Source organism: Bos indicus, chromosome 3 (genome assembly GCF_029378745.1).
Source record: "Bos indicus isolate NIAB-ARS_2022 breed Sahiwal x Tharparkar chromosome 3, NIAB-ARS_B.indTharparkar_mat_pri_1.0, whole genome shotgun sequence".
Taxonomy (NCBI): domain Eukaryota; kingdom Metazoa; phylum Chordata; class Mammalia; order Artiodactyla; family Bovidae; genus Bos; species Bos indicus.
The window spans coordinates 117598030-117625445 of record NC_091762.1 but is presented as its reverse complement, the minus strand read 5'-3'; the positions used below and the strand labels follow the sequence as shown (position 1 = coordinate 117625445).

The following is a 27416-nucleotide window of genomic DNA, read 5'->3' as shown; positions in this document are numbered from 1 at the left end:
ACAAAAAAAATCAACAAAATGGTAGACGTAGGTGGTTTTACTGGTGAATTCTATCATTTAATAAAGGATTAATAGTAACTCAACATAAAACTCTTCCAGGAAACAGAAAGGAACACTTCCCCATTCATTCCAGGAAGAATAAGGAGGGGAAGGAAAGAAACTAGAGCCTTATCTTGCACCACATGCAAAAATTCACTCAAAATGGCTCACAGACCTGACTTTAAAACCCAAAGCTATAAAACCTTTTTTTTTTTTTAAAAAAAGGGGGAAACCTGCATTTCTTAGACAAAGATTTCTTAGGACACAAAAAGCATTGTGTTTGCACTGTTGCTGTAATAAATTAGTAAATAAATTATTATAAACTCAGCAGCTTAAACAATAAAAACTTATTATCTTTTGTAGGTCAGAAGTCTGAAACCAGTCCCAGCGGCTAAAGGATGGCAGGGCTGCAGCTCTTTCTGTGGCTCGAGGAAAAATCCACTTTCTTCATGCCCCAGCTTTAGGCAGCCACCTGCGCTCCTTGGCCCAGGGCCCCTTCCTCCACCTTCACAGTCACTGAAGGCCGGTGGCAGTTAATACTACAGACAACAGCGTGGGTGTGTAAGTGAGAGAAGCCATGGGCAAAATGCTACATCTTGGTTGGGGCAATTTATGTGACTTTCTGGAAAAGACAAACAGCAGGGCAGAAACCAGATCAAAGATTGCCAGGGGGTGGGGAGAGGAAGCTCACTAACAAGGGGCCCGAGTTCTGAGCTGATGGACACACTCTCCGTGCATTTCAATTGTGCTGGTGCTTGTACAACCATTATGTAGTTGTCATAATGCAGAGAATGCTACACCTAAGAATGGTGAATTTACTGTCTGTAAAGTTATGCTTCACTGAACATGATTTTTGAAAAAGACAAAGCTTGCTACATGACAGGCACTATTAGGTGGTACGGGAAAATGAAAGTGTGCTGGCAATTTTTACAAGGCCAGAAAGCTTAACATTTAAACAGCGTGTCCTCTTAAAAAACATTTTATATACAATAACCATCAGAATCTATGTTTAACTATGGTAATAATGGCTTTTAAAACAGTATGGCAGACATTTTATTCATACTCCTTGAAGTGTGAGCATCCCAAGAGAGAATCTGCCTCAGAGTTTTATGTGCAAGGCAAAGGGCAGAAATCTGTGAGCACAGTGGATACCAGACAACACATCCCCTGCTCAGCAGGATCTAAGCAAAGACAAGGAGGAGGGCAGGGAACGTTTCCCTAACAAAAGTTAGCTGGTGCCAAGGGAGGTAACTGGTTGTCTTGAGCGCTGACACCACATTTCTACTATATATGAAAGGACAATAACTGCCACTGCATTTCCAGGGTTATTTGAAAGAAAAGACGCCATCAGGAAAAAAGTCTCTTCCTCTTCAAATTTTTCTCCTTGCAATGGTTCCCAGAAAGCTAAAAATCAACCTAGAAAGAACCAGGGAAGAGGGTACACATTCTGTGTGTCTGAAACCTTGACGGAGTGACGGTAAACTGCACTCCAGCTACCAGGGGACCAGGGTGGTGGTCAAGCCAGAGGTCTGCTTCAGTGCTCTCATCCATTTTCATGTCTTTAAACATGCTCATGATCATGTAAATGTCGCTCCAAAATGTTCACGTGTGGGACCAAACCTATGCCTCAGGCTTACTAACCATACTTCTCTGCTGGGAAATTGGGCTCTTACTTTATTTCACATTTAGAAGCTTTTCCTTCTGGAACTCCAGAGCTGCGAAACAAAGCTAAGAATAACTGAGAACCAAACATCACGGGGTAATAGATAATTTAAATTTCACGACTCAGTGTAGGGTGCACTTTTATTATCAAGTTCATCAGTTAGGGAGCTTTTTATAAATTATATGTTCAAATTAAGAAAACATGACTAATCTGATAATCAACACATTTTAAACACATTTAGATGAATATATACCTAAATATACAAGATTTACAATATAACTATGTAATTCCCTAATCAGAACTTTTATCATATGTAACAATTTTAAAAAAAGGATATTATTCACCATTAAAAAAAAAAAACAAAACTCCCACATATCTAATAAAAAACATATAGCCAGAGGATGAGATTGTTGGATGGCATTACCGTCTCGATGGACATGAGTCTGAGCAAGCTCTGGGAGTTGGTGATGGACAGGCAAGCCTGGTGTGCTACAGTCCACAGGGTCACAAAGAGTCGGACACAACTGAGTAAATGAACTGAACTGAACCCAGGTACATAAATCTCGCAACTCAATAATGAGACAAGCAATCCAATTTTTAAATGGGTAAAATATTTGAACAAAGGAGACATAAACAGAGCAAACAAGCTCAGGAAAAGATGCTCAATATCTTTGATCATTAGGAAAATGCAAACCAAAGTCACAATGAGATACACACACACTGGAACGGCTAAAATTGAAAAAAGTGATACTACTAGCTGTTGGCAAGAATGTGGGTTAACTGGAATTCTCATTCATTGCTAGCAGGAATGCAATGGACTTTCTTTTTGGAAAACAGTATGCCAGTATTTCATAAAGCTAAACTTATTCTTATCATCACTAATTATTAGAGACATGCAAATCAAAACTACAAAGAGGTGTCACCTCACACCAGTCAGTATGGCCATCATCAAAAAAATCTACCAACAATAAATTCTGGAGAGGATGTGGAGAAAAGGGGACTGTTGGTGGGAGTGTAAACTGATACAGCCATTATGGAAAACAGTATGGAGATTCCTTACAAAACTAGGAATAAATCTATCATATGACCCAGCAACCCCACTACTGGGCATATACTCTGAGGAAAACCATAACTGAAAAAGACACATGCACCCCAATGTCCATAGCAGCACTGTTTACAATAGCCAGGACATGGAAGCAACCTAGATGTCCACTGACAGATGAGCAGATACAGAGGCTGTGGTACACATATACAGTGGAGTACTACTCAGCCATAAAATGAATGAATCTGAGTTCTAGTGAGGTGGAGGAACCTAGGGCCTGTTATACAGAGTGCAGTAAGTCAGAAAGAGAAAAACAAATACAATATATTGATGCACATGTATGGAATCTAGAAAAATACCATCAATGAACCTATTTTCAGGAAAGACGCAGATGCAGAGAGTGGACTCGTGGACGCAGTGGGGGAGGAGAGAGCGGGACAAACAGGGAAAGCAGCACCAGCATGTACACACTGAGGGGCGAGACGGGCGCAGGTGAGAAGGTGCCGTGTAGCACAGGAGGCCCCGGCTGCGATCCGTGATGACCCAGAGGCGTGGGGGAGGCAGGGGAGGCAAGTATAATTATGGCGATTTGCACTGTTGAATGGTAGAAACCAACACAACATTGTCAACATTTAAAAAAAAACCCACTGCAAATGAAGTCCTGCACACAAAGGTTTACAGCAGCTTTTACGCATGATGGCCCCAAAGTGGAAACAGCACAAAGGTTCATCAATAACCTGGTATAAATACTGGTATACACACATACGACAGAGTAAACCCATCAGTAAAAAGACACAAAATACAACACAGGTGAAACTCAAAAGCGTTATGCCAAGTAAAATAATGTAACTTATCTCATCAACATTGCTTTTAAAGAACTTTTTAAAATCAATCTACATTTCCACCTTAAGAAGGCAGAAAAAGAAAAGCAATTTAAACCTAAAGTGTAAGGAAGGAAATAATAAAGAGCAGAAATCAATAAAATGGATAGATAACTCAGAAAAACAAATGCTTGCTCTTTCCAAAAAAATAAACTGGATAAACCACAAGCTAACATGATCAAGGGAAAAAACAGAAGGTCCAAATAAACCAACATCAGGAATAAAAATAGGGATGTCAGGACAGATCCCACAGATACCAGCAGGCTAATAAGAAAATATTCTGAACAAATTGGGATGGTGTGAAAACGCCAAGAGCAGTCTTGCTCATAATAGCCAAAAGCTGGAAAGAATTAAAATGCCCATCAATATGAAAATAATTATATTCATCATATTCATACAACAAATACTGCTACCCACAACAACACATATGAATTTAAAAACATGTTAACAAGGAAGAAGCCAGAGACTAAGAGTACATAGTATGATTCCATTTAAATGAAATTCAAGAACTCAAGGAATTTAAGGACTACAATAAGAGAAATCAGAAAGCAATTGTGGGTAGGTAGCAGGGGGTGAGGAATTGACTGCAAAGAGGAAGAAAGAACTTCGGGAATGCTGCAAAATCTTTACAAGGATTATGGTTAAACCAGGGTACGTGTCCATTTTGTAAAACTAATTATGTTCTGCAGTTCAAATTAGCACACTTTATTGTTAATAATTTTATACTTCAGTAAAATTTATTTAAAAAGTAAAACTTGAAATAAAAACTGTCTATGGTCGCCTCTGCCTATAACTCACCACACCACAATGGGAGCAGGCTGGGGGGGCCTCCACAGGTCAGCAGGCCCAGTTTTTCAAACCACCCCTCTGACTTCCCAGACAACACCAGCGGGTATTTCAGCCGGTCTTTAGATTTTTGCTGTGTTTCATTTCCCTTTCTAGCATTGTTTCTTGTTTTGTGAGTTAATGTGGAGATTTTTTTTCTTCCAAATTTGTTTTTTTTTCTTTTCTTCCATCACCTAATTACATTTCCATCTTTTTTCTGAAGAGTGCATTTATTCCCAAGCATGAGGGATATTCCAAAAAGAAACAAAACTATAAAAATTGTACCAAGTACAAACAGAGACTATCTTGCCAAGAGCCAGAAGAAGAAGAGATCTGAGCTTCAAGTGCAGATGCAACTCTTGCCCCCGACCACCTAAATATCCAGATCCTGTACGTTATTTAGTTTTCATCCCCAAGATTACAGGCCAAAATGAGCCAGTTTCAAAACCACCTGTTCCATACACTGTTAAAACACTGTCACTCCTCGGGCCTATCTCTATATAGTTTCTCTTCAATACTAAAGACAGCATGACTCCAGAAAGTTTTTATAAAAAACCAGCATACTGGGTAAGCTTTTGGGGTTGGCAGATGTCTGTGATGCTTCTCTAAATAATCCAGGGCAAGAGAAACAGCAGCTTCCTGCCCCAGTGACACCACAAAACACGAGCACACCATATAACTCCACGTGCGCACGTCCACAGATTCGAACACTCAAGTACCAGCAATTACAGGCACCGAAACACAAGCTACTTTTTTACCTGATGGAACAGTGAACACAAAAACTGTAACAGTTGTGCTACAGTTCCAAGAATAAGAATATCATCAAAGATGGTGTCAGAGACAGAACCTTAGTGAGAACGTTCACGTCATTCAGTAAAAACATTCAGTTGAAAAAAAAAGCAAAAAAAAAGAAACACTTATCCAGAGGTTGGACTCGACACATGTAAGAGAGCAACAAGCCTGGGAAAGCAAACAAGGTCTCTGAAGAGCTGAGAACCACAAAGCCCAAGCTTTGGCAGAATAGCAGAATCCATGACAGCCACTGAAAATGCTTAAAAAGGCAGAGAGAAGAAGATATTTTTACTGCAAACACACAAGAGTGAGACTACTTAGTAGACAGAGAACCAATCTTAATCACTACAGTCATTTCTGAAAATACCCTGCAGTGCTTAGCAGTAACAGTGATGCTCATAATGGTGCCCTCTGGTCGCCAGGAAACAGAGTGTGCTCAGGACCTCTCGCTAAACACAGCAAACCTGCCACATCTTTGTGAAGGCAGCCAAAGGATGGTTAGAGCCTCCTGATTTCACAGGTAAAAGTCCTCTCTGGAGGTCAGGCCCACCTCTGATGACAGTGTCCTGGTGCTAGGATCTCTACCCTGGTGCTCGCTCAACTTAGAAAATGGAGATGTAGCAGACTGAACTTATGGATGCGTTCCAGAGCCGCCTGTGGGAGCAGCACATAGATTACGTGAGGTTTTAAAGATTCAAGCACATTTGAAAGCAGGGTTTCTCCTGTTGCCACACATCACCTCCCATCCTACCTGTAGGCAGACAACGCGAGGGCTTATTTGCGGGCTCATTATCACCCACTGAAACTCTGCATTCTCCTTCACTGTTTAATTAGCTAGTGACTCATGATTCCCAGTTTCCCACTTGCTTTCCACCTCCCAAGTAAAACACCGCCCTCTACCTCCTCCACAGCACTCCTTCCCCTCGCTTAATTCTCTCTGCCCTGCTCTCTCCTATCCCCAGCCAGCCCGCCACAGCACAATGCCCTGTCAACATGAACTCTGGTGGGCTGCAATGCTGGCAGCTGTACTCCCCCAACTGCACCGTAACTAGGAAAGACCCACACCCTCTCTCCAGCTGCTCAGTATGAACAAGGAGAACTATCTGCCAGCTTGGACACCTATCAGTGCTAACAAGGACAGCTGGTTATCTGCTTGTTTCCTCTGCTAGACCTGGGCTGAAGTGCTTCACACACATTATCTACTTAATCCTCACAAGTGTCCCAGGAGATAGGTTCTATTTGATCCCTGCTCTGCAGCTGGGTGGGCTGCAGCTGAGAGAGGTTACTGAGCAATTTGGGCATGGCCACGCTGCTGCAAGTGGGCAGAACAGGATCTGAACGCAGTCACAGCCTCGGAGCCCGCACTCTGCACTCCGCATCAGCAGCCTCCACGGTTATTCCCTCGTGCTGTTAAAGTCTGCACCAGTTCCTGGAGCACATGCCACACGCCTCACATCACCTCATGATGCTTTATCTGACCACACGGCACGCATCTCCTCTGCATCTGGAATGGTCACTGCTGTTATAACTTACAAAAAGTTAGAGGACAAATCAAACCAACAATTATACACTTGGAAAATCTTTAGAATTTGCTGTCTGAAAATCACTTTAACATTTACACACGTAAGAATATTACCTGGGGTGACAGTTAGCTGAAAGCAATGAAGCTTGTTTGGATCAGGAAAATGCACTTTACACGTACCTGCAAAAGAAACAGCTCGTCAGGAAGGCTAGCGACAGTCCTTAAGTTGAGGCGAACCTCGAAATACATGGAAAGTTTAACGCTGCTGAGGCGCTGACAGGCTAAACCAGTAGATTTCCTCTGTTTGGTAATAATCGTGCCAATGTGCTCAAATTGCAAACCAGTGATACTTGTCATGTGTTTTCCTCCTTACAGGTTTTAATTAGTTAATTCCAAATTGACCATGTTATCTTTCATCCTTTAAATGGTTCCTAAAAACAGAGCTCTTTCCATGTCAAGACTGGTGCTACTTTACTTTGAGAAGTCACACCTCAGGGAGATTAATGTATGTGGGTAAAGGCGAGCTAAACATAGAAAAACCAGGAAAAGAGCCCAGGCCACACTCTGGTCTGTACCCACCACAGCACACAGAAGTTACAAAGAACCGTGCCAGCTAAGGAAGCACACACCCAGGCCACGGCATTCTTTTATCTTTCCCTAACATCCTCACAAGGAGAAGGCAGTGGCACCCCACTCCAGTACTCTTGCCTGGAAAATCCCATGGGCAGAGGAGCCTGGTAGGCTGCAGTCCCTGGGGGCGCTAGGAGTCGGACACAACTGAGCGACTTCACTTTCACTTTTCACTTTCATACACTGGAGAAGGAAATGGCAACCCACTCCAGTGTTCTTGCCTGGAGAATCCCAGGGATGGGGGAGCCTGATGGGCTGCCATCTATGGGGTCACAGAGAGTCAGACACGACTGAAGCAACTTAGCAGAGCAGCAGCAACATCCTCACAACCCAACCGGTAACTCCACTTGGTTTGTTGGTAGAATGAGGCTCAGCTGACTCAGATGGTGACACTCGGCCCACGTGAGCCGCCCCAGAAGGGTCTGGATTAGGAGATCCCACGGAGAGACCCCTGGAGAGCGCTGCTGCGGTGGGGCGGACAAGGTAAGGTGGCCACAGCTGACATCTGCCGCCTTCAAACAAATGACACACGAGAAGAGCAAATACCCAAGAGACTAAATAAAGACAGAAGACGGAGGGGATATAGGTAAAAATTGTATTTTATAAGCCTGGAAAATATGCTAAATTCCTTGAGTCATCTACTGACAATTTCTTACAAGTCCTTCTGAAAATATCTGCCTAGTTTCACACGGTATGAATTTTTATCCAAAAGAGAAAGATTCTACTTTAGCCTGGGACACAGCCTTAGAGACCATCTGGTCCGACATCATCGATTGTGAAAGATGACACGAAGGCCCAGAGAGGTTCAGTGAGGTTATCAAACAGAAGGGAGGTGAGCTCCCAAAATAAAACTAGTTTACGCCTCATTTCATCACGCCATGAACGTGCCGGATATGACACGCAGCAGGGCAGAACTGTGTATGCGGTTTTTGGACCAATCCTTCAGAAAAATCAACGCAGAGTGAAAGGTGACTTAGTCTAGAAAAGCAGGACAGGGTCTCAGAGATCACATTGCCATTTTCTTTGTTTTTGAAACAAAGAAACCAGGGACTGAAGAATTCAAGGTTTTCATCCAAGACACACATTTGAAAAGTGCATAGTAGTTTAAATGGGTTTTGTTTTTCCTAATTTAACTTGAAAAGATAAATGCCATTTTTCTAGTGAAATATATGTAACAAAAACATAAGACAAGGGTGTGGGAAATGCTTCATTTAATAGAGTTAGCACCATCCATTTGTCTTTAATGCTTCATATTCTCATTTAATAAAGGGACAGATATGGACATCAATTCCTCTAATAGAGACTGACCCACCAAGAATAAAGAAATCATCAAGATGGGTTAAAAAAAACAAAAACAGTAAAATTCCTAAAAAGAACCAAACCTTTTTAAAGCTAGAGAGACGTCTAAGCTCCTACAACGGCAGCAAAACGTTCAAGTCAGGTTTTGTTTTAGTTCAGTGTAGGGGCTTTATTAAACAGAGAAGGGAATGGTGGCAAACCATTAACTACTGAAACTCCAGAATTAAGCCTTTTCTCTGTCTGTAGACATAGGCTAAGACGTTCATATATTTCCATCTAATTGAAAGAGACGTTTTTTTATTTTTTGCAAACAGAGAAACCTCTATAAACTTGCAGGTACAGAGTTCCAAACTAGTTCTGAATAATTTCTAAGCAGCATTGCTCTATGGCAAGTTATTTTGTTTGCCTTAATATTTTAGAAAGATTGAATCAGACAAGAAAGATCTGCTCTTTCACGGCTCCTTGCTTCCTCTTTAGAACGAGCTATGTACCTGTGGAAAGCCTGGCTGTCTGTATAAACTGATTTATATTGCATCCACTAAGACTGGGAAAGCAGGCAGGAAGACGGACAGAAGCATGCAGCATGGAGTTTGTTTAATCTGACACCACACCTGTACGGCCTGGGAAGACCGGTCACGCCTTTTTCAAACCTAAGATATACAGTTAAAATCCTGGTTTGAAAGACAATTATAGTTTTATTGTTTTCAAACTAAACTTTTAGATAAAGCTGAACTATACTCTATGTATGGGTTACTAACCAACAATCTCTGGGTTTTTATGGTCTTTGATTAAACGTCTGCATGAGTATATATGTTCAAGCTGGGGGGCCAGTGGGAAGACATGACGGGGGCTGAGAACAGAAGGACCACATCCTTTTCCTCTTTAATTGGATTTTACTAGATTATTACATAACCTGAAAAGAAGAGGGGAAACAAAGAGTGGGCGCAGTGTGACCCAGCCGCCCTCGCTTCAGGATTCACCGCCCTTGCCTCCCTGCCCTGCCCACACGCCGTTGTCTGCCTGTCCTCCTGGCACACTTAAAGCAAACCATTTGTAAATACTTCCGTAGGTAGAAAGATAACCTTTTCACAGAATCCCAAAGTATTTCCTTCTTGTTCTGCCTGGAAGAAAACTTTGAAGTCAAGCAATCCAGCCACTTTTAAGACATTCTTGACCAACACTAAGAAATATATTTTAGCACAACCCACTATACTCATATATAAATGTTATATATTTAAAAGAATGTTTCAAGGAGTATGTACTAACCCTTACATACTGGTTGCACAACCACTGAAGCCCTGCACCCCACAAGGATCTTTCCAATTTTCGGTGGGGTTGGAGAAGGCCCTTTCTCACCCTGTGTGAGACAGGCCTCCGTAACAAGCTCTCCCGAGCATCTGCCCAGACTAGGAGACCCACGTATAAAATATTTCACTGAAATCGTAAATGTCCTCAGCCTTAAGCAAGTGTAATGATAAAAAGTTCTAATTCCAAAAACCACTACAGTGGTCAAAGCATTCAGACTTGGATGGTCTTGCACACCATAAAGGGCTTGGGAAGGCACCGACGACACGTATCACAGGCGTGAATGCTGGGCAGGCGAGCCTGCTCAAGAGCGAGGCCCTCAGTCAGGCCCATGTGTCGGGCGGGAAGGACCAAGCAAGGGGAGGGGACCTGGAGACATAAAGGCAGCACAGCTGTCCAACCTTGGGCACAAGGACCAGTCACAAATAAGTGCTTTCTGGAACAAAATGCTGGTACCATCTCTAACAAAAATAGGACTGCCCATCACTGATTCGCGTGCCTCTTCATTGGAAGGGGACATGGGACGGAAGGTGTGCAGGATGAACGAGCTCCAACCAACGAATTCCTGTGGCAGTAAGGAGAGGGGTGCTGTTGGCTACCTTCTCCTTTTCAGGGCCGTGAAAAAACCCTGATACCTGTTTGCAAACACATTTCTAATACACACATAAAATAGGCTTTTTGCCATGTAGAGTTATTAAAACATAAAACGAGCTTCTCCATGCAATTTACTTTATAGCATTTAATGTTTGGTTGGGGACGCTATACTTACAAGGTAAATTAGCTTCAAGTTCTGCAACCTCTGTGGAAACAAAGAGATTACTGTTAATATTAGTTAATTACTCCACATAAAATCACCTGCTCTAAATTGACAATTCCCTCCAAAACACTGAGAGACAAAAAAAAAGAATTAACCAAAATCCACACTTGGGTCTGATGCTTAGACTTTAAGCCATGAAGTTGCTTTCAAATACACACAGTGACTCGCAGGATGCCGACCAAGTGCCGTCAAGGGCCCTTGAAATTTACTTTAGTACAAATGAGAAGCGTTCAAAATTAACAGAAATTACCTATGGGTAAACAGTCACTAAAGCGGTTTTGAAAATCTCGTTCCCCCAAGTAGTGGAACTACTGCCCTCAAAATCTGATTTATATTTATAACTCTGCCTCTTCCAGTTTTTCTAGATTCGTCTTCCCGCGAGGGCTCGCCCAGTTTGCGCTCGAACTTTTCCAGTGAGAGAAAACGCTCTGCCTCCCGCTGGGCCCGTGCGCTGGCCCCGCCATCTGTGGGTGCACTGACACCCAAGGGAGCCTCCTCCTGGGGCGACACTCCTCAGCCTCAGCGCTCTCCTCTGGGGTTCTTCATCAGGCACACACTTGGCACTCAGGCCCAGCACCGCTCTGCCAGGATGAAGCTGCAAAGCCCCCACCAACCGGGCAGGCAAGCCAGGCAAGTCGCCTGTGCCCCTGACATATCTGAAGCTTTGCCTCAAGGGCACAGCTTTATAAAGGGCAAAGCGGGGGCCAGGGCACCTGTGAGGTGGGTGCTCCTGACAGGCAGGGAGAGCCAGTAGGCCTGAAAGTGAGGCAGATGGAAGGATGGGCCAACTGTGGGGGCGCGGCTGGGGGCCCCTGAGGGGGAGGGCGACAGAGGTGGGACGGAAGGAGTGCAGTCTGAGTTCATGACCAGGGCTGGGAGCCCCTGCAGTCATGCCACCTGACAGCATGAGACCCACGGAGGAAGAGGCTGGTGAGAAGAAAGACCTCCGGCAGCAAGTGGAGGACAGGAGCAGGGACAGCCACCAGCGGAAATGCAGGAGTGATTCAGCAGAGAGGGCATGCTGGTCCGGTGGTACAAGGGGGATGAGGCCTGAGGGAGAGCCTGGGATGTGGGTCAGACCCTGTGGAGTGCATCCAAACCAGCAGGGAGGTAAGTGGAAAGATGGAAACCAGACGACAAAACAGGAAGGAGCAAGTAACTCCTTCAGGTGAGGAGGGGGGAGGGCCCCAATGTTTGCAGAGTTGAGTGCATTCGTGGGAAGGCCTGTTCAGTTGCTCAGTTGTGTCTGAGTCTTTACGACCCCATGGACCGCAGCACGCCAGATTTCCCTGTCCTTCACCATCTCTGGAGTTTACTCACATTCATGTCCACTGAGTCGGTGATGTCATCCAACCATCTCGTTCTGAGGCCGAGGGTTTAGGGAAGAGCCAGGCCTCTGGTTTCAGCTAATTGACAATCTGGGTAGAGACAGTTGGCCCACTAGATGTATTAGCTCTGGGGTCCAGGCATTCAGGATAGGTAACCAGGAAAGTGAGATGGGGCAGGGGAAGGAGGAGTCAAGAAACAAAAAAGGGCAGTCTGTGATCAAATGCGAGCCTGGCGTCTATCCTCTGGGCAGTACTGTGCTGTGGTGCATTAGAATATACACACTTAAAACAAAATGATGCTGATCCTTCACTAGCACCATCCTTATAAGGACCCTGAGGACCTTTCTTTCTGATTGGTGCACTATAGCCCTTCCATGGGCTTCCCTGGGAGCTCAGCTGGTAACAAATCTGCCTGCAATGCAGGAGACCCCGGTCTGATTCCTGGGTCAGGAAGACCCCCTGGAGAAGGGACAGGCTCCCCGCTCCAGGCCTTCCACAGAGCAGGGCACTGGGCAAAGAAACGCTCTGGCGCAGCTCACACGGGCCCTCTGACCAGGCCAGGGTCAAGGGCCTGGCTCTGCTCCAGCCGTGCACACGGGGCATTCATTTTATCAACAAAGCGCACATCTGACCAAAGGAGTTATGCATATTAATCACTTCTAAATAAACATCATCCATATAACGAAACCTATATGGTTTTAAGGCAAATACTATTTACATATTTATTATATTATTAGCTTTTGGTTGACAAGAATTTACAACACTTCTTGAGGACCCTTTGGAGAGACCGACGCTGCCCCCTGGGACCCAGTTTTCTCTGGCAGGCCTATTCTGACTGCTGTCGTAAGAGCTCTGGTCATTCAGTTTTACAAAAGCCCAGTGAAACAGAAAATGTGCCCAGAGGATGTATAAGGGGGCCACATGACAGAAGGGAAATAGTTGAGAAGACAGGCTGGCACCAAGGAGCAGGGAAGAGGTGAGGTCTGGGCGCGGGAGGGCAGAGAGGCGCTGACCAGAGCATCGTGTTGATCAACAGAACGGACCCCGCACACAGGGATGGGGTGGCGGGACGAGAGGCTCTCGGCCAAGGACACCTCACGCGGGGCAGGGATTCTCCGCCCTGACTGCGCACAATCATCGGGGGCGTACAATCCACGTGGTGTAAACAGACCAACCCCAAGTGTACAGTTCAGTAAATCTTAGTGAAATGTGGAGCTGTGCATCCATCCCACAATCTAGTCCCTGCTGAGCAACCCTTCACCCCGTCATCCAGACCAATTACACTGAAAAGCCTGGGTGGGGCCAAGGCCCTTGAATCTTATTATTCTCTCCAAGTGTAGGAAAGCACTGTAGGCTATTCTGCCAAGCTAAAACATCTACACACAGCTATTTTCATAGATGGATTTAATAATTTCACATCGTGGTCTAGAATCAAACTCCAAAGAAGAGTGTTACGCCTGCCTTCCCCATTCAGTGTAACTCCCTTGGGGAAGGAAGAAGACGGCCGGGGAGGGCAGCCCCCAGACCCAGTCCAGTGACGACCACAACCAGTCAAGGCCTCTAGTCCAAGAACCAGTGTGTGCAAGAAATATGACCTTAGAGGCAGAAGGGTTTCATTAAAGAAGCTGGACACTTTGGTCCAGCCCAGTACAGAGGATAAATGAACTACAACGCAGCGTTCCTCTCAGGGAGGGGTCACAAATGACACCTGTGCACTTCAGATGAGGGCAGACAGTGATTCACTAACAGCAATAGCAGTTAACTCAGGAAGTGCTGAGTCTCTAAGTTGTGTCCAACTCTTTTTCAACCCCATGGACTGTAACCCACCAGGCTCCTCTTTCCATGCAATTTCCCAGGCAAGAATACTGGTGCGAGTTGCCATTTCCTTCCCCAGGGGATCTTTCCAACCCAGGGACTGAACCTGAGTTTCCTGCATTGCAGGTGGATTCCTTACCGCTGAGCAAGCAGGGAAGTCCAATGAACTCAGAACCCACGTACAAAAAGACTATGACCAAAGAAACGAGCGATCTGCTTTACACGCCTGAGAGGCCTCTTGCCGAGCGGCAGCCCTGCCCTGCTTGAAGGACACTCACTACCCCCACCTGGAAGGTACCAAGAAGTTAGAGATTTTTAAACTGCCGAAGTCTTGCCTATTCCAAAGATGCTAACACCTCTCTGGCTCACCAGCCCAGCCTTTGGAGAGATACCTGGCACCTTGCACAATTAAGTGGCTGCACAACTTCCTTCTGAGAAATTAGACTCTTTTCCTTTCTAACTAAAGACCAAACCACAGAGCCCACTTGAAGCACAACTGCACTGAAATGTCAGATTACAAAAGCCACCCATCACCACAATGGCCCCCATACAGCATGGACCCCCTCCTGCTGTGGGCTGCTCACAACACAGTGCTCCAGCCGCTCCCACACTGCCCACCCCTGGGACCTGCACAGTGTCCATGGTGGGGGCTGTGCATTCCGATCCAGCCCTGGGACCCCAGCCCCTGGGTCTGAGCTCGGCACACACAGAGTGCTTGGGAGACGCTTGACAAGCAAGCACACTTCCAGCAGAGCGGCAGTGGTTGCAGTGTGGACACCCTGAGACATGAGGAGCCTGGCTCTTCACACAGCTGGTGACCAAGCAGTTCCAAAGGTGTAGTGGACTGAACTGAGTCCCCTGCCCACGTTCATATGGTGAAGCCTTAAACTCAGGTGATGGTATTAGGGTTAAATGAGGTCATGTGGGGTGGGGCCCTCATGATAAGATTAGTGCCCTTATGGGAAAAGACCCAGGTGCTTACAAGCCAGGAAGCCCTCCCTAGGAACTGAATCTGCCACTGCCTTGGCCTTGGCCTTCCCCGTGTCCAGGCCCCCAGCCCCGGCTGTGGTGTTCTATCATGGCAGCCTGAGCTGACTAAGACCAAGCCCAATCACAGATGCAATGGTTCTGGGCAGGAGCCAGTTCCGAGCCCTGTCAGGAAACCCAGGCAGGACAGCTGTGCCCTCTGACCCAGGCAGAGCTGGCAGCTGCTGCCCAGAAGACTTGATTACCTCTTCTTACCTCAATCACCCCTACTTCTTAGGTTTCTCAATCTAGGACTTTATCTCTTAGCTTCCTGTCTGTCTTTACGCCTTGAGTGCCTCTTCTGCATTGCCAGCATCCACGAACAGTGCCCTTATGGGCAGACACCTGCCCCAAGGGCATCATCCCACCCCCAGAGATGGCACTGCTACAGCTGAGGCCAAGCGCCCACCGAGCCACTCCCACTCAGTCTAAGGGCCCTCCAGCAGCACAGTGCAGAAAGCAGGCCCACAGGAGAGGAGTCAGGCCGCGCCACACTCTGGGGCAGCAATGATGAAACCCCGAAAACCAGCACGGAGTCTGCAGCAGAGACTGCTCTGGATGGGGGTGGAGCCCCACACCGTGCGACCACCCACTCTCAACATGAGCAGACAAAGCTGACTGGAACCTTCATTCCTCTTGCACAGATCCTCCCCACCCCCACTGGCCCCGCCTCCCCCAGATCTGGGGCTATATGGGGCTATTTGGCAAGCCTGAGGGGGCTGCCACATTCCCAGGCAGTTTCACTGGTGTTTAAAACCCTGTAAGAAAGTGTTAAAGGGTAGCCGTGGGCCACCACCTCACTCCGCGTTAGTAGGGCTCCTCCTCTCTGGGCCACTGCCCTAGTTTTTTTTTTAAACACATTTTGTAACACACAGCCCACAACTTCACACGCTGCTAAATGCTCTGGACACTCTGCCAGCATGGCCAGCCAACCCCGAGACCACCTCCAGAGTCCTGGGCAGGGCTGGCAAGGACAAGAAAGCTCTGGAGAACAACAAATGCTTCTCTCTCGCCCATTCTTCCAGGGAGCGCCCTGGACCAGAGCCCTCCCTACACCACCACAGCACTGGACTGCTCGGGTGGGCACAGACGTGCTCAACCAGGGAGGCTACACGTGGCCCCTGTGGGGACGCCTGCACCTTGGGTGTGGGAAGCCCACGCAGGTGGGCAGCCAGGCCCCTTGGTTCAGCAGACCAGGCCAGGAGCACAGAGAGCCGCCACAGCCATGGCAACAACAACACCACGGCCACGTGGGGCACGGGGCTGAGGGGACAAAGGCTGCAGAATCAGTCCCTGTAGTTCCTGACTCCAGACCTGGCCCTGAACTCAGCCAACTCAACTCCAAATCTCCACAGTTAGCAAATGCTTCCGACCAGCCTGCCTGGAGCCCCTAGAGGTCTTCAGGGGTCACTAACAAGAGGCTGGGACACACCGGGCACTAAGATAAATCTTTGTCAAGTGAATAAGTCAGAGGACAGGGAGACATACTGACATGTTCCCATCATGTGAAAAGTAAGCTTCAGAAAGACAAGAAAGTAGACATTCTGCCCAGAGGCTTTTCTGGGAGGTGGGGAGCACCATCAGACTCAGAAACTAATGGACTCAGCGGAGCCACAAAGGCCCATCAGAAAGCAGCGCCCCCACCCTGTGGCTGAGAACACAGGGGACGGCTCCCAGCCAGGCCCAGACCTGAGCTGAGGCCAACAGGAAATGCAGACCCAACACTCTCCCGCCAGCATCCCCAGCTCCCCAGGACTCAGGACAGACAGTCTTCGCCTAGAAACACTCAACTGCGCTACCTCAGGGACTGCTGTTGCAAGCACCTCTCCAGTTCCAGCCTGGAGGACGTCCCTGAGGGTGACCCCAGGGGTGCAAATGGAAAGCTGGTGTGGCCCAGAGGCCTCATGCTGGCCAGCTGCTCCAAGGCAGGCCCCGGTGCTTCCAGGGACAGCTGGCCACACCTGTCACCTTCCGAACCAGGCCCACAATTCTTCCGTTGTGCAGCCACCACTGGCCCTCACCACTGGGGACGAGTGTCCCTGTCAACCTCCAACCTCCCATCTTAACCCCACGGCCATCTGCACCGAGCCAGATCCCCTACCGTGTAAGGTCATCCAAGCACGACAACAGACTGGCTAAAAAAATATTTTTGCCTGGAAGCGTCTGTGGTCTTTCCTCTGGGATATGGGGCGCATGGCCCAGATGCCCTCTCATGAGGGCTGACTGCAGACGGCCTGCCACTCTCAGTCCTTCGGGGAAACGTAAGCTGCACAGAGCCCTTGCCTCGGGCCAGACTGGTTGACACAGAGCAGGAAGGCCTGACCGTCTCACTGGACTAGGGTCCGCTCCGAGGGGCTGAGCTTGCCCCAGAGCAGAAAGGCAGGAGCAGACAGACAGGCCCTTGTCTGTCCTGGAGCCTTTGTCAGAGCTCTCCCTCCCCCTGCTCCTGCTTGCTCCACCACTCTCCAGAGGGATCAGTCCCAGGGACACCCTTTAATAACTTCATGGCACGCCAAATTCCCCACTTCTAGGAACTCAGCACATACTACTGAGTCCCAAAAACACATTAACACACTCTTCTACAACTTATTGATCCTCATGAATAACACTCTCACATGAGCCAGAGGCAAAGCCACAGCCCCGAGTGACTGTCCTGACTGCAGCAATCCTGCTGAACACAGACAACCAACCTACTTTTTTCCAAGCCCCAAAAGAGGAGTTTCACCTAGAAGGGATTCTTGCAATTATCACCCCTCCAAGGGCCTCATCAGGCCCACAGGAGCCATGGACTCCACCAGACTTCACTTCCACCATCAGAAATCCCCAGAATGAAGGCTGCGGCCACATCCAACCAGGAGAAGCAGTGCTTCAGGTGTGGACCAAGCAATCATCACCCATCAGAGCATCCTCTATCAGGCACCTCTTGCCACAGCTTCCTCTCTCAGGACAGGCCCACCCTTCCTCTCCACCTACCCCCCATCAGAAGCCCAAACTACTCACCACTCAGTCAGCCTGGCGCCCCCTGGCCTGGCTGCCCCTGAGACTGAGGGAGAGAGCAGATCACACGAGGGCCATGTTGCTCTGAGCCCTGCTGCACAAACACCCATCAACTGCAAGTGCTCTGGGGCCCAGAACCCTAATAACTCCCAGTGTTTCTGGGAGAATGAACCGGTGGCCTCGCGAGGAGGTTCCACACCTCTCCCTGATGAGGCTTACACGAAAGGACCTCAACCCAGCCTGTCAACCCAGCCAAAGACGTCTCCTGTGCTAGGACCTGGGGCAGAGTCCAGCACTATGGGCCTCAGTGGGCTCCCTGGGCTGTGTCAGGCCCTGGAGTCACCTGAGGGCTCCCAAGGGAGTCCCCGAGCAGGAGGAGGTGGTGGAGACTCTGTGCCTCCCTGAACTCTCTTTGCTGTGGACTCGCACTTCTGTTCTGCTCCTTCAGGTTCCGTTCGCAGGGCCTGCTCCCCAAGTGCCTGCCCTACCCCAAAATGTGGGTCTAGCTGTCTTGCTACAATAAAGCTGAAACCTGGGCAAGGTTTTAAACCCCTCTCAGCCTCAGTTCTTCAGTTGTAAAATGAACCACTCACCTGGCAAGGCTTAGCGAAAGTCAAACAAGAACTGCCCTACAAAGTCCCCAACAGAGGGCCTGGCCCCAAGTGCTCAGTGGACAGCAGCTGCCGTCAGCCATGAGGAGGAGGTAGAAAGAAGGTAGCACCGTCTATTGTGCCAGTGTCCCACCCGCAACCGCTCAGCTACAACCCTCCTCATATCAACTCCCTGGCATTAGAACACCCTCCATCTTGAAGGACTATAACCTCAAGCATCAAATCCCTTCCCTGGCTTGTCTGGCTGGCTCCTGGCTTCCTCTGTGGATGGAGCCCTAGAGCCAGCAGCCTGGAAAGTCTTACCAGGCCTTCCAAGTACAGGGCTACAGCCAGGCCCCACCCACTTCCCATAGGGTAAACTTCCTGCATTGTGACAAACTGAACGCAGTCCACGCACTCCCGGACATAGCAAGTACTGTCAAATGTCAAAAACGATCCGTACTCCATCTTTAGCCCATCATCCCTCAAGCTGGGAGAGCCAGAGCTCAGTCAGGACTCAGGCAGAGAGAAAGCAGGGACGAAGGCACCACCCATCTCCCCGAACCCGACGCCTCTGTTCACAGACTCAGTGGTGCTTTGTTTCTGAGAAGGCCCATCACGGGGCACTCATACATGCCAGGTCTCCCCCATCAGATCTGTTCCTGGACATGCAAACGCCAGGAACCCCCACGGTATCCACCTAATACAAAATGAAACAGGGGTTCTAACAAGTTCCTTAACACTCCGTGCTTCCTGAAGCCTTACACTTACAAAATGTAAACGTGTGTCTTAAAGTAAAAACGTGCTGCCAGCTATAAGGTCCCTCAAAGAAGAAACCGTTTCTTCTTCTGTGGGTCTCATGACCCTGAGAAACTGCCTTTTGCACTCAAGAGTTGCAATTCTCTTCAGTCACTAACCACACAAGTTTCTCACAAACACACACACACACACACACACACACACACATATCCATCCACACACACACATACCCCCTACACTACATAACCCTTCTCCAAACACTACACAGCTCTAGGACACCTTTATTAATTCTGTGAAGAGAATCAATTTTGCATAAGGCTCTCCTAAGGCTGTGATTTGAATGAGAGAGAAGGATCCTAAGAAATTACCCTCCCTCTACAAATGAGATCCTCTGGTGCCGAGGAGTCCAGGAGAAAGGAGAAACCCCCCCCCAACACCTAAGACAGCACTGAGACCAGACATGGATCTGCTGTCCCTGGCGCCTTACTCCTTCCATGAGCACTCTGGTGGCCCCTGCAGAGAACAGCCCGAGTATACAAGACACACCACAGTTCTCATACCATTTTCCTGCCATCAGCATTCCCACAGTGTGTGCACAGTGCAAAGTCCTTCTGTTGTAAGTGATGAGGAATTATATTTAAAAATATTTTCAAACAGGTATTTCTATTTAGCAGCAACAGGCTGCTTCATAACCCCAAAGAGCCACGTGCCAGACATCGTTTTGTTGTGGGATATAAACATAGCTCACCGGGTGGCCCTTACCTTTAACAAGCAGCCTGTCCCTCACAGACACCCGCCGAGTGGAGTCAGAGGCTGTGGCTGACGCCCGGGACCCTTTGAGACCATCATCCCGCTTCAGCTTGCTTGCCAGCGTCAGCATCGCTGCTGCCTTTTTCCTGAAAGGCAAAAGGCAGGCTAAGCACTCATCTCCAGACACTGAGACAATGATGTAAGGTGATTTTTAATTTTTTCCCATAATTTAAGTTGTAGAAAAATGTAGCTGTAAGATAGATTAACAAGACTGCATTCCTCCATAATGAATTTGGGTAATCTCTGCTGCTGCTGCTAAGTCACGTCAGTTGTGTCCGACTCTGTGTGACTCCATAGACGGCAGCCCACCAGGCTCCCGTCCCTGGGATTCTCCAGGCAAGAATACTGAAGTGGGTTGCCATTTCCTTCTCCAGTGCATGAAAGTGAAAAATGAAAGTGAAGTCGCTCAGTCATGTCCAACTCTTCGAGACCCCATGGACTATAGCCTACCAGGTTTCTCCGTCCATGGGATTTCCCAGGCAATCCAGTACTCCAGTACTGGAGTGGGTTGCCATTGCCTTCTCCGGAGTAATCTCTATGCCTCTCTAAATCTAATTTTTTAAAGTATGAATAAAAATTTAAAAGGAGAGCCAAGCATTTAATATTCACTGAGCAGCAGGCCCTGGGATGTAGAGCTCACGTCTAGGGCAGCCTCCATCAACAGGTCCCACACGGGCCCACCACTGCTCACTGCCCTCCCCTGCTGCGGGGACCCTGCCTCTGAGGGTGTGGCCCCAGTGTCTGGCCCATCGCAGACCGAGGGGAGCTTCCGCCCCTGGTGAGGAGGGAGCACCGCAATGCTTTCTTCCCTCCTTTAATAAAGGTGTGGCTAGAACCTTAATAAGCATTTTCACATTTGTGTATGTTGTGCTGTACTCACACTGGAAGGCAACAGCAACTTAATCAAGTTATAATTAATGCCCCAAACTAGATCCTTTTCACTCGGCTGCTTCCAGCCCACTTGTGTTTCAGGTTCCCTCCCTGACAGCTCACCGGGAAGGACGATAAAAACCAAGCATGGGTGATGCACCTGCTTGGGAGAAAGGACTTAAATGTCAGCAGTGCTCACAGACAGAACTGTCCTCCAGCATCGCCTTCTTTATGTACACAAACCGCCATTCCTGACGGGCCGCCAGACTCCTCCTGCATGCTTTACCAGTCAGAGAGGAATTCTGGAACTTTTGACTGAGGACAAAAATTGATCACCAGCTCAGTATTTTCATAATTTCCTTTGTTGTTTTAATATCATTTCCTTGCAATATCACTCTGATCATTTTCAAGAGAAAATGATCCAGAATTTCCAGATGAAAAATTTAAACCTATGTAAGGAAAGAACTTTCAGTTTGAGGCCAAGATCCTGAAAGCCAAACTATAAGAATAACTCTCTCCCTCCAAAAGTGGTATCTTTTGGAGAAGGATATGGCAACTCACTCCAGTATCCTTGCCTGGAAAATCTCATGGCCACAGGAGCCTGGTAGGCTGCAGTCCATGGGGTCACAAAGAGTCGGGCATGACTGAGCAACTAACACTTAAGTAATATCTTGAGCCATTTTAATCCAGTCCCTCACTTTTCACGTCATCATCTGTGTATCTCCCCACCCCACAAAGACTGTAAGATTTTATTTTCTATTATGAAAACAATATATTGAATATGCTCTTCTGAACTACACAGGATCTCTCACTCACCTAATCCCTTTAAGAACCTTGGTCTCAATGCTTCAAGAGACAGTTCTATTACACATCAGCACTCACGAGCTCCTAGAATGTTAGCTCTGGGAAGGACCCCTTCCCCTGACTCCCACTTTCTCAACAGCTGGGGCCTGGGATCAGCTTCTAGAAGCTTCTAGAAGAGGTCACCATAGAAACACTGGTTTCCCCCGAGTAGATGATGGGGATGTTTCTATCCTGAAGGTGGTGATGGTTCCAGGGCTATATACACACATCAAGACTGATCAAATCACATATTTTAAACACGTACAGCATAGTGGACTTCAGTTGTACCTCAATAAGATTGGTCAAAATGTGATACCAAGCCATCACTAGAGAGGATATAACCATTTAACACACATCTCAGGTTCACCCAGCGTGGGGGACTATCGCTTCAGCTTACAAAGCAATCTCACGAGGGAGGGCTGGGGTGGCGTCAGGAATATCTGTGGGCTCTTGCCCACAAGCTACCAGGGACAGCAGCACCATCTACAGCCTAGGGGTCCTGCTCACCCCCACCACCCCCAAGTCCCGCTCCAGGGAGCCTGTCATTAATCCCTCAAGCAGATCTGGATCCCAAAGCAGTGTCTGCCTCCCAACCAAACCCACTGCCAGGCACCCAGACTTGAGGACATCAGTCTTGCGGTATCGACAGGGCAGCCTGATGATGCGCCAAGATCTTCATCTATCACAAAGTCCACTTGGTTTTTACACTCTAGCTGACCTTGGTAACACAAACATGGCAAACAACAAAAGCACAGCCTGTGTAAAGAGAGTTCGGTAGGCAGTACCCTAGGAAAGTCATAATAAAGAGCCCAGTGGAAGAGTGGGTTCCAGGGCACACGACTGGCCCACACCCAGCTCCCTGCAGGCCTGCACTGAAGGGGCTGCTCAGAGCATCCCGGCAAGACCAACTGACACAAAGAAAGGCTCACACCAAGATGTTTCTGTGTCGCCTCAGCCTATGGACTCTGCTTAATCATCTTACACTCCTACCCCACACTAAATTCTTCTCTGTGGGCAGAGTATGCCCCATACACAATTCCATTTAGAGTCAGATTCCTGGTTTTCGATATTCAACAAGTTTGTGACCCTTAATAAAAGACACTGGGCTCTGATTAAGCAACATATAAAAACTGTGATGTCCTGTTTTTCCATAGAAGACAAAACATATTCTGAACATTCTAAGAAATCTAATTATATAATGAATACCTATTTCTCCATCATCTGCATCATTTTCATACACCACTTTAGGGATAAACCAAAGGTCTAATTTGGGCATGTTCCATAGCTGTTAATTTAACTCTGTGCAAAGAGATGTGAATGAAAATAAATTATTCAAGCTGTCAGGTTAACTGAACACCTGTGGTTTGCTTCAGAATTCTATTTTCCTTCGTCAATATGCTTTACTCTTTGAAGACCTGGTTTAAAACTAAAATTTCCCTTTTACCAAAAATTACACTTTGACCATGGCGGCATTTTCAGTAATTTCAAATCAATTACACTGAATAGCACACTCAGTCTCTAAATTCCTTAAGTTATAACTGGCCCATTTAAGTTCTTCCTCTGGGTGGGACTTTATTGCAAGTGTTCAAAGATTTTTATGTGCTACTTACTGTGGTTTAGTTGCTAAGTTGTATTTGACTCTTTAGCAACCCCAGGGACTGTACCGGTCAGGCTCCTCTGTCCACGGGACTTCCCAAGGCAAGAATACTGCAGTGGGTTGCCATTTCCTTCTCCTGGGGATCCTCCCAACCCAGGGATCGAACCTGAGTCTCCTGCATTGCAGGCATTTTCTTTACCACTGAGCCACCAGGGACGCCCCTGTGCTGTTTACTAGGCTCATCATCAGGAAGTATTTACTCAGCGTTCTGGCCTGCAGCGGCAAAATCAGGCCAGGCCACCTGCACAGGGGCCAGTCAACTCCTGGGGTGGGATACTCCTTAGTCAGAATTCTTCTCCTTGGTAGAGTCCCAATCTAAGTGTAAAAGGTGAAACTGCATGTCACTAGGGGTCAACCAACTCCACAGTCAAAAAGGGGCCCAGATCAGGACATAAAAAGTCCACAGCCATCCTCCTCCTTCAGAAGGCCAGGGCCCAAGGAACCCGCCCACCTGGCTCAGCGGTTGGCTGCCTGATGATCTTTGGAGCCCAGCCCTTTTATCCGGAGCGGTAAACCGGCCTCCCCGTGCCCTGCCTACTACCTGAGGGGTAGTTTGTCCAGGTGGAGGTCCTCAAGCCCCGTACCAGTTAACCTGCTGGTGATTCTTGGAACATCTCCCCAACATGCGCCCTTCCCCTGCCTCATCCCCTTACCAGCCTGGAACCCTCCGTACAAGGTAGATGGCCCTCCTCCCTGTTCCTCAGCGACACCTCGCTCATTTCTGGAAGCTTCTGCTCTATCTGACACCCCGGTCTGGATGCCCTGCCTCCCCTCACCACCTCATCCTGCTTCTTCCTTCGGATAACCGATGACTATGCCGCAGATTCCTGCACCTCCTCCAAGAAGCCTTCTCCCGCCACTCCGAAACCGTCCCGACCCTACTCGGGAGCTGGGGGGAGGGCAGAGGGGCGGGCCCGATCCCGAGTATGACAGTTGAGGGAACCGAGACCCGGGGAGGGGAGGGCCACACCCAAGACTCCACAGCAGCCGGGACTCGGCGGCCTTAGGGATGGGTCCAAGATGTCCTCGCCCCATCCTCTGCCCCGGGAAGACCCTCCAAACCGGCCCCAGTCTCCCCCAGTGGGAAGCCGCAGGCACTCCGGCGAGGCGGCCGCCCGGCTCCTCCGCACCCTCAGGGGTGCCCCCCACTCCCCGGCCTAGCCCGATTCCCCCGGACGTCAGGAGTCCGGCTGCCCGCGTCTGAGTCCCGCCGCCTCCAGCCACTTTGGACCGGTGACCTTGAGCCCGCTGGGCGCTGCGTTTCTTCGCGGACAATGCGGCTCGCAGCTTCCCCCCCGAGACGGCGGGCGAGAGAGGGGGGCCGCGGCGTGCCCCCAAAGCCCGGGCTCAGGCGGCCTTGTCCGTGGAGCCCGGAGGCCGCCAGCGCCCCGGCCCCGCACTCCCCAGCCCGCGCCCCGCGGCGCCCGCCGGCCCTCCGGCCCCGCACAGCGCAGGGCCGTGAGGAGAGGAGCGGCGAGGCCTGCGGCGGCCCCGCGGCCGCCCGCCCGCCGGGTGCACCGGCGCCGAGGGAGCCAAGCCGCCCTCCCGCGGCCCCCTGCAGCCCGCCGCAGGGCCGCGCTCTACTCACCTGGGCACCCCGAGACAGGCGAGGCGGGCCCGGCGCCCAACACCATGCCCCAGCCGGCCTGCGGCAGCGAGACGCGACCCCTCACAGCCAGCACCGGCTCCGGGCGGCGGGACCGGAAGTGGCGGGGCGGAGACTCGACCGCTCTCGCCAGAGGCGGCGGCGGCTACGGCTGCGACTGCAGCGGGCGCTTTAAAAAAAAAATTCAAAAGCCCGAAGAACTTTATTTGGAGCCTGACACACGAACAGCAGTGTGCACCGAGGAAGGGGGCTGGATTCGGCGGCCGGCCGATGGGGCCTAGCTCATTGGCTGCGGGGCGGGCACGGATCTTGCGGCCCTCTCTGATTGGCCCGTGGCGACAGGGGGGCGGGTCACCCAGTCTTTTCCCGAGCCTGCGCGCCAGAGCTCCTGGGACTCAGAGCTAAGTTCCTGCCTCCATTCATTTGATCCTGTGCTGGGTCTGTGCCTACGGCTCCGGATCGTCACGCAGCGTGGTCCGCGGGGTCGGCCAGGCTGATGCTGACTGCTCGGTGGATGGGGCGCCCGCTGTACGCCCATCAGCGTGCTCAGAATGCAGAGGAGCCGCCCAAAGCCCGCACGGTCGGGAGTGACCCGGGGCGCAGCTGTCTCAGACTTGCAGCCTCCAAACTCCCCAGGGTGCTCGCGGGGCCCGCAGTAGAATCGGTGGGGCCTTTCCTGTTGCCCTACGTTTTTTATTCCTTCTTTCATCGCTTACTCTTTTGTAAAGTACTTACTTTAAAAAAGTCTGTTTCAAATTGTTCTAATTTCTAGCTTCTTCAATTCAGTCGCTCGGTCGTGTCCGACTCTTTGCGACCCCCATGGACTGCAGCACGCCAGGCCACCCTGTCCATCACCAACTCTCTGAGTTTGCTCAAACTCATGTCCATCAAGTCGGGGATGCCATCCAACAATCTCATCCTCTGTTGTGTCTCCCTCTCCTCCTGCCCTCAATCTTTTCCAGCATCAGGGTCTTTTCCAGTGAGTCAGTTCTTCGCATCAGGTGGCCAAAGTATTGAAACTTCAGCTTCAGCATCAGTCCTTCCCATGAATATTCAGGACTGATTTTCTTTAGGATGGACTGGTTGGATCTCCTTGCAGTCCAAGGGACTCTCAAGCTTCTTGAGTACACACTATTTTCCTGTCCCTTCGCGTCCTGGTGAGGTTGGTAACAGGCACTGTGGCAGGTTTGTGCAGGGCTCCTGGAGGAGTGAGCCATCTGAGAGAAGAGGTTCACCTTGTGGACAGGGAAGAAACAGCCAAGAAGTTAGAATTTTATTTTCAGAAGCCCCATTGAGAGGTGTTAGAGGGTGGTGTGACAACATCAAGTTTCCTTTCTAAAAGAGGCTTCTGGTTCCGAAAGCTGATGGAAGAGGGGACAGGCAAAGAGGAAACCTGGGTCAGCAAGACCAGTCAAGAAAAAAATTCATGGTGTTACTTCTGTTTGGGGACAGTTTCCTCCTCCTTTACCCTAATTTTTTTTTAAGCTTAGACATCACTTTCTCAGAGAGGGCCGAAAGCTGGGGAGGTGCAAGTGCCCCTCTGTGACTCTGCTGAAGCTCTGAGCTTCCTTGTTCCTGGTGGTCAGGGCCACTGCCTGTTTCCATCAGCTCCTCTTCTGTGTTTCCCATCGTCTGACCCTCCTCCCCCGTCCTGACATGTAACAGGTACCAGATAAATACTACCCGAGGTAGTTGCAGGAGTCCTGGAGAGAGAAGATAAGGCCTTGAAGCAAGGCAGCATGTGAAGGTGCAGTGGGCTGGCCTGGGTACATGTCTTGCGGAGGAGCACTCTACAGGACGGCCTGAACACACACAGGCCCGTGGTGGCCACACCTCACCAGTGCAGATAAATGAAGCCATTCCTAACTCCATTTCATAAGGCTGCCTCATGCCTTCATCTGAGCCTTATTTAGGGACTTGGTTGATTCCTATAATCTTCACAACAAGCTAATGAAACAGGTGTTTTATTACCTCTGCTTTTTGGATGAGGAAACCGAGGCACAGACGTCATCTGCCTGCCAAGGTGGAGCTGGGGGTCTGCCCTCAACCTGTGCACCATGTCCCTTAGGTGGCAGGTGCTGCCATCGGTCAAGAGAAGGGCAACGCTGGCCCTCCTGCTTCCGAGGGAAGCAATTGGTTTTCATCCATAATCCCTTCAGAACCAAACTTTCACTAACTCAAGCACAAAAGACTTAGAAGACAAGATATACATGTGGAATCAATCTGAGGAGGAAACTGGGAGCCTGGCTTCTAGCTCTTAGTGGCTCCGAGTCTTGGCCTCTGGGGACTGGCCTTGTCCT

At 49.1% G+C, this 27416-nt stretch overlaps 1 protein-coding gene and 1 long non-coding RNA gene across 5 annotated transcripts in view; one reads left to right on the top strand and one right to left on the bottom strand.

Moving 5' to 3' along the window:
• The window catches only part of UBE2F (ubiquitin conjugating enzyme E2 F (putative)), a 45285-nt gene extending 20021 nt beyond the window's left edge, over nt 1-25264 (bottom strand). Inside the window, exons 1-4 of one of the 4 annotated variants that reach the window (XM_070786978.1) lie at nt 25099-25256; nt 20093-20226; nt 10768-10797; nt 6879-6944 (exon numbers count right to left, since the gene is read on the bottom strand). In XM_070786978.1, coding sequence (XP_070643079.1) covers nt 6879-6944; nt 10768-10797; nt 20093-20210 — 214 coding nt within the window. In that variant the 5' untranslated portion in view covers nt 20211-20226; nt 25099-25256. Of the gene's footprint in view, nt 1-6878; nt 6945-10767; nt 10798-20092; nt 20227-23463; nt 23810-25098 lie in introns of those variants that run through there. The other 3 variants (XM_070786979.1, XM_070786980.1, XM_070786981.1) reach the window with 3 other exon arrangements.
• LOC139182300 (uncharacterized) lies at nt 5644-14686 on the top strand. Its single transcript, XR_011565967.1, has 3 exons — nt 5644-5762; nt 11172-11445; nt 14085-14686. It is a non-coding gene; the product is annotated as an uncharacterized lncRNA (long non-coding RNA).
• Nucleotides 25265-27416: the final 2152 nt, after the last annotated feature.